General features: G+C 42.5%; 1 protein-coding gene across 7 annotated transcripts in view; it reads left to right on the forward strand.

Annotated features, from left to right (window-relative positions):
• LOC125047751 overlaps positions 1-7,500 on the forward strand; it is a 169,533-nt gene that overhangs the window by 79,820 nt on the left and 82,213 nt on the right. For all 7 annotated transcript variants that reach the window (XM_047646160.1, XM_047646164.1, XM_047646162.1 and 4 more), the window contains exon 2: positions 6,167-6,350. In XM_047646160.1, the coding sequence (XP_047502116.1) occupies positions 6,167-6,350 (184 nt within the window). The remainder of the gene's footprint in view (positions 1-6,166; positions 6,351-7,500) is intronic.

The following is a 7,500-nucleotide window of genomic DNA, read 5'->3' on the forward strand; positions in this document are numbered from 1 at the left end:
CTATTACAGATGTGGATATTTTCGGGGAAGAGGGAGGTGGGGGGGGGGGGGTAAGAAACAGCAGGGGATATAGTTGGGGGGGGGGAGAGAGGAGAAAAAATCCCTTTATAGTTAAGGGGAGGGGGGGGGGGGTAAAGTAGAGAACGTAGGACGTGTATAAAGGAGGGTGGGGGGAGTGGCGTTAGGAGGGGGGGGGGAGGGGAATGGGGGTATAAAGAGGGAATCCCCAATTTCCCTGCCTAACCCCCTACCCCCCCTCACCCCCTACCCTCCTCACCCCCCCTCACTCCCCCCCTCACTGCATTATTTTTTTTTTTCAAGAGATGCCGAGAGACTTGGACAAAAACTCCTCAGGTCGTTAAGGCGAGGTCGTTGTGGTCGTTTTAAAAAGTCGTTCTTTAAGCTCAGTGTTCTTTGATTATGTGATTATTGAGGTTTGTTTGGTTATTATTTTGTTGTTGTTATTGTTACTATTATTATTATTATTATTATTATTATTATTATTGTTATTATTGTTTTTGTTGTTCTTCTTGATCTTCTTCTTATTATTATCATCATTATTATTGTTATCATTATTGTTGTTGTTGTTATTATTATTATTATTATTATTATTATTATTATTATTATTATTATTATTATTATTATTATTATTATTATTATCATTATCATTATCATCATTATCATTATCATTATCATTATCATTATCATTATCATCATCATCATCATCATCATCATCATCATCATCATCATCATCATCATCATCATCATCATCATCATCATCATCATCATCATCATCATCATCATCATCATCATTTCGTTTATTTATTTATTGTACTATTATTTTATGATCATTATTTCGATGTTATTTAAATTAGTTCTTAGGGAAAGTTAGTGTTAAGTGAGTGAGTTAATTAGTGTTGGTTATTTCTACAAAAGTTTATAATCATTGTTCATGTTTATTTATTTCACACTAGAATATCTCTCATTAGAATAACTGATAACTTTCACAATCAAACTTATATTTGATATCAGTTCTCATCTTCTTCCCCCCCCTCTCTCTCTCTCTCCTTTTAAAAAATAATTATTTCAAAATCATTAAAAAATAAAAATGTCCAAATTATATAACCTTCCGGACACCATCTAATTCATTTTATTAATTTCCGCAGACGACAACCTCATAAAACGTTGCACATTTTGCTCAAATTATTCTGGAATGAAAGTAGTTTTACAGGGAGGTCCTTGCATTGCAAAGTGGGGGGGACTTTTTATCATTCTGCATGAATATTTGTACGCGTGTTTATGTTGTAAGTATGTGTATATATGTGTGTGTGTACACACACACACACACACACACACACACACACACACACACACACACACACACACACACACACACACACACACACACACACACACACACACACAAACACATACATATATACATATATACATATATGTATATATAAATATATATATATGTATATGTATACATATATATATATATATATATATATATATTCACACATACATACATACATACATATATGCATATATACATATATATATGTATATATATATATATATATATATATATATATATATATATATATATATATGTATATATGTATAAATGTATAAATGTATAAATATATAAATGTATAAATGTATATATGTATATATATGTATATATGAAAGGAAAATGTATATATCTATATGTATATATATATATATATATTTATATATATATATATATATATATATATATATATATACATATATATATATATGGATATATGTGTGTGTGTATGTGTGTGTGTGTGTGAATGTAGGTGTTCTTTGTGTCTGTGTGCGCGTGTAAATATACACATACATACGCGTGTTTATATCTCTATCCAATCGATTATCCGCATATTTATTTATACAACAGCCATTTCTGTGAAAGAGGACGAAAGTAACAAAAAAAGAAAAAAAACATGACACAAGGGGAAGTCCTGACAGAATCATGTTCGTGTTCTGAGAAGATCCCTTATAAGTTATATAAAAGCAGTATTTCAGTTTTCTTTCTCCTTCTCTTTCTCTTTCTCTTTCTCTTTCTCTTTCTCTTTCTCCTTCTCTTTTTCTTTCTTCTTCTACTTCTCCTTCTCCTTCTTCTTCTTCTCCTTCTACTTCTCCTTCTCCTTCTACTTCTCCTTCTCCTTCTACTTCTCCTTCTTCTCCCTCTCCTCCTCCTCTTCTCCTCCTCGTCTTTCTCTGGGTTTTCATTGTGACATTGAAAACACCCCAGGGAGGGAGGGAGGGAGGAAGGGAGGGAGGGAGGGAGGGAGGGAGGGAGGGAGGGAGGGAGGGAGGGAGGGAGGAAGGGAGGGAGGGAGGGAGGGAGGGAGGGAGGGAGGGAGGGAGGGAGGGAGGGAGGGAGGGAGGGAGGGAGGGAGGGAGACAGGGAGGCAGGGAGGCAGGCAGGTAGGCAGGCAGGCAGGCAGGCAGGCAGGCAGGCAGGCAGGCAGGCAGGCAGGCAGGCAGGCAGGCAGGCAGGCAGGCAGGCAGGCAGGCAGGCAGGGGGGTCAGGAAAGCAAGAGGAAGGTGCTTTTAGGTGTGAATACCCTTTCTTTCAAACAAGCGAACACACACGCAACATAGCAAACTGACACGCAACAAAGACATGAACGCAAGATAGCAAACAAACACACACGCAACGTATCAAGCTAACAAATACACACGCAACATATAAAGCTAACAAACACACACGCAACACAAACAAACAAACACGAAACAAACAAACCCACACACACACGCAACACAGCACCACCAAACAAACAAAAAAAACTAAAACACAGCAAACAAACACACACGTTGACACAGTATACTTTTACAAGCTCACACCCACGGACAGTACGCCGGTTATATCCACACACACGCATACCTTATGACGCAAAGAGTGAAATTATATTTATCTAGGCCTAATTAGAAAAGTTTAGGAGGCCTAAGGAAGCGGTTTACAGACACCTTCTCTCTGTCCTCGAGGGGAATTCTGGTCGAGGGGAGGAGGAGGAGGAGGAGGGAGGGAAGGGGGGAAGAGGGGAAGGATGAGAGGAGGGGGGTGGGTAGAGAAGGAGATGGGGAAGGAAACGTGAAGGGAAAGGGAAGGGGAAGAGAAGGGAAGGGAAAGGGAAAAAGAAAAGAAAAAAAGAAAAGAAGAGAAGAGAAGAGAAGAGAAGAGAAGAGAAGAGAAGAGAAGAGAAGAGAAGAGAAGAGAAGAGAAGAGAAGAGAAGAGAAGAGAAGAGGAGAGAAGAGAAGAAAAGGGGAGAGGGAAGAAGAAGGAGGAAGAGGTAAAAAGGGAGGGAAGGGAAAAGGGAAGGCAGGAGAAGAAAGAAAATTAAAAGGGAGAGGACAGGGATAAGAAGGGAAAGAGGGAATAAATTGAGAGGGATAGAGGAAAAACCGAGAGAAGAGGGAAAGGGGAAGAGGAAGAGAGGGGAAGAGCGAAAAGGGAAGAGGAGGAGAGGGGGAAAGCGAAAGGGGAAGAGGAAGAGAGGGGAAGAGCGAAAGAGGAAGAGGAAGAGAGGGGAAGAGCGAAAGAGGAAGAGGAAGAAAGGGGAAGAGGAAGAGAGGGGGAAAGCGAAAGGGGAAGAGGAAGAGAGGGGGAAAGCGAAAGAGGAAGAGGAAGAGAGGGGAAGAGCGAAAGACGAAGAGGAAGAGAAGGGAAAGCGAAAGGGGAAGAGGAAGAGAGGGGAAGAGCGAAAGGGGGTGAAAAGAGGGATAAGAAGAGAAGATGGACAGAGGGGGAGGGTAAGGGGGGGGGGGAAATAGGGTACGTTTGGGTCTTTTCTGAGAATTTTTTTTTTAAGTTTCTACAGGTGGGGACTCGCTTGTTTCTGCTCCTGTTGTTGTTGTTGTTGTTGTCGTTGTTGTTTTTGTTGTTGTTGCTGTTGTTGTTGTTGTTGTTGTTCTGGTGGTGGTGTCTGCATGTCTGTATACTTACAGGCACTTACGTGTATGTCTGTTATATTTCTGTGTTGTTTTTAATGTTTTTTATTATATATCTCTGAGTAAGCGTAACCGTTATGTCCGTGCGTGCGTGCGTGCGTGCGTGCGCTCACGGCATGTCACGGGACTCGGGTCCACGAGACTGCGACAGCCGCACGCGGGACCTCGCCGCCGCAAGTACGCCGGTCAGATCCGGTTACCGGCCGGCGACGCTGCCTCGCCCGCTCGCTCTCTCGCTCTCTCTCTCTCTCTCTCTCTCTCTCTCTCTCTCTCTCTCTCTCTCTCTCTCTCTCTCTCTCTCTCTGTGTGTGTGTGTGTGTGTGTGTGTGTGTGTGCGTGTGCGTGTGTATGTGTGTGCGTATGCGTGTGCGTGTTCGTGTGTGCGTGTGCGAGTGTGTACGTGTACGTGTCCGTGTGCATGTGCGTGCAACGACAACAACAAAAACAAAACACAAGCAACCCCCCCCCCAAAAAAAAAAAAAAAAAAAACGAACGAAGAAACCAAAATGAAGATAAAAGATCAAAGAAAAGAAAAGAAAAAGAAATGAAGATCGGCAACTCAAGGAAACGGAAAGTGACGCGGCTGATCGAGTGCAGTGTCTCTTCTGGATTCCGTCCGAGCGCGCGAGGAGGGTTGGGGAAGTGGGTGATTAGGGAGAGGAAGAAGGGGAAATAGGGGGGGGGGGGAGGGAGGAAGAAGGGGGCAGGAAGAAGGGGGGAGGAGGGCGGAAGAGAGGGAGAGGAAAAAGGGGGGAGGGAGGGGGGAGGAGGGGGGAGGGGGGGAGGGAGAGGAAGGGGGGGAGAGGGGGAGGAGGGAGGAAGAGAGGGAGAGGGGGAGGGGGAAGGGGGAAGAGAGGGAGAGGGAGAGGGGGAGGGAGAGGAAGGGGGGGAGGGAGGAAGAGAGGGAGAGGGGGTGGGAGGGAGGAAGAGAGGGAAAGAGGGATGGGGAAGGAGGGAGTGGGAGTGGGGGTTAATGAAGGAGAGGGAGTGGGAGGGGGAGGGGGAGGGAGAATGATAGGGAGTGGAAAAGGGAAAGGGAGGAGGGACAGGGGGAGGGGGAGGGAGTAGGAGTGGGAGAGGGAGGGGGGGAGGGAGATATGAAAGGAGAGGGAAAAGAAAGAAAGAAAGAAAGAATAAGAAATAGAGAAAGCGATGGAGAAATGAAGCTAAAGAGAAAGAGAAAGTGTAATTGAAGACAAGGAAAAATCGCCATTTTCCCGCCCGACAAGGATGAACTGCCACATGTCGCCAGTAGAAATCATTTTCATCTTCCTTGCACATTTCTTTTCATATTTTTTTGCTAACCTTATCATCTTTCTCAACAAGAATAAATTATTTTATGCATAATGACCTCTTTGATATCATGTTTTGCCATTCGTACTGCAATATTTCGCAAGAAAAGGAACATAAATTGTCATAATATTGTCAAAACAATTTTCAAGCGAGGAGAAAAAAATATACAACATATATATTTTAATTATCCTTTCGAATCACGACGGAAGAAATATTCAGTTTATATTAATTTTATTCGTTTTTCTCTTACTTAAATTGTCGACCTTTGAACACACACGAAGTACCGTTGCCTGCGTGGGAATATCTTTGCGCTTCGCGTTGTGCTTTTGTTCGTCGTTAATGTTGTTGTTGCTGTTGCCTTGTGTTTTTGTTGTTGCTGTTGCCTTGTGTTGTTGTTTTTGTTGTCTGTTGTTATAGTTGTTATTGTTTTATTATCAATATTGTTATTATTATTAGTTGTATTAATAATTTTTTTTTTTTATTATTATCATTATTATTGTTATTGTTATGATTATTATCATCATCATCATTATTATTATTATTATTATTTTTATTATTAATATTATTATTATTATTATTATCATTATTATTATTAATACTATTATTATTATCATTTTCATTATCATTGTTATCATTAATATTAATATTATTACTGTTATCATTATTGACATTATCGTATATTATTTCACCTCTTCCCTCTTGTATCTGTATTTTCCCTCCTCCTTCTTTTTATTTGCATTTCGCCTCTTCCATTTGTTTTCATTTTTTAAAAATATGTATGTGCATTGTCCCCCTCTTCTCATCCGTTCTCCGTTCTCCCCCCCTACCCCCTACCCCCCCACCCCCTCCACTCCATCGCCACTAACCCTTCTCTCCTCTTCTTCCCAGGAGCGCCGGAGTGAGCACGTGTAGCGGGGGACATGAAGACTCGGGAGACCTGCAGGACCGCAACAACAACAACAACAACAACAACAACAACAACAACAACAACAAAAATAACAACAAGAACATCACCATGACGAGCGAGGATCTCCTGCAGCCAGGCCACGTCGTCAAGGAGAGATGGAAAGTGGTGAGTAGAGAGGGAGGAGAGGGAGAAGAGGGAGAGAGGGAGAGTGTGAGAGGGAAAGGGAGAAGAGGGAGAGAGGGAGAGTGTGAGGGAGACGAAGGAGAGAGGGAGAGTGTGAGAGGGAGAGGGAGAAGAGGGAGGAGAGAGGGAGAGTGTGAGAGGGAAAGGGAGAAGAGGGAGAGAGGGAGAGTGTGAGGGAGACGAAGAAGAGAGGGAGAGTGTGAGAGGGAGAGAGAGACAAAGGGGAGAGGGAGAGTGTGAGAGGGAGAGGGAGAGTTAGAAACGTGTGAGTGTGTGTGTTAGAGTGAATGAGAGAGAGAGAGAGAGAGAGAGAGAGAGAGAGAGAGAGAGAGAGAGAGAGAGAGAGAGAGAGAGAGGAGAGAGAGAGAGAGAGAGAGAGAGAATGAGAGAGAGAGAGAGAGAGAGAGAGAGAGAGAGAGAGAGAGGAGAGAGAGAGAGAGAGAGAGAGAGAGAGAGAGAGAGAGAGAGAGAGAGAGAGAGAGAAAGAGAGAGAGAGGGAAAGAGAAAGACCGAGCAGGAAAGAGAAAGGGAATAGTACGAGGTACACAGTATGTACGTTTCCGGACATGTGTCCATTAATGCATGTATGACTGCTTGTGTGCCTACGTTCCCGTGCTCATAAGTGCATGTATGTCTTCACATATACCAGCACGTGCAGTCCATAAAAACGCCTGTGCATTCCTCGCCATTGTGAGCCTTATATTAGATTATATCCAGGGGCTTATCCCGGAAGAGGTGCTGGCTCTAACCCACAGCTGTTGCAACGCAGTAGGCCCTCAATGTTTTTTTTTTTTTTTTTAATCATGTTATTTCAATTCAGTTTTTGATTAATTCAGGTTTTAGTTGTATTCAAGTTTTAGTTGTATTCTCTCGTTCTTGCCGGGACCTTCAGACCGTACCCAAATAGCTAGTTTGTATTTAGTTGTGCTATTGTAACATCCCTATTTTCCCTTTCTTGTTTTTTTTGTTGTTATATGTTTTGTTTTGTTTTATCTTCAGCCGAAATTCTTTTGTTTGTTCCAACGCCCTTCGCGATCTCCAGGAATTCGGTATAAAAATGTTGCGTAGTTCTCCCTTGAGGATTTTATTATTCTAAAGGTTGTGTAAGTGAAATACGGTGTGTTGTCCCCGT

The sequence above is a fragment of the Penaeus chinensis genome, chromosome 42 (assembly GCF_019202785.1).
Source record: "Penaeus chinensis breed Huanghai No. 1 chromosome 42, ASM1920278v2, whole genome shotgun sequence".
NCBI lineage: Eukaryota > Metazoa > Arthropoda > Malacostraca > Decapoda > Penaeidae > Penaeus > Penaeus chinensis.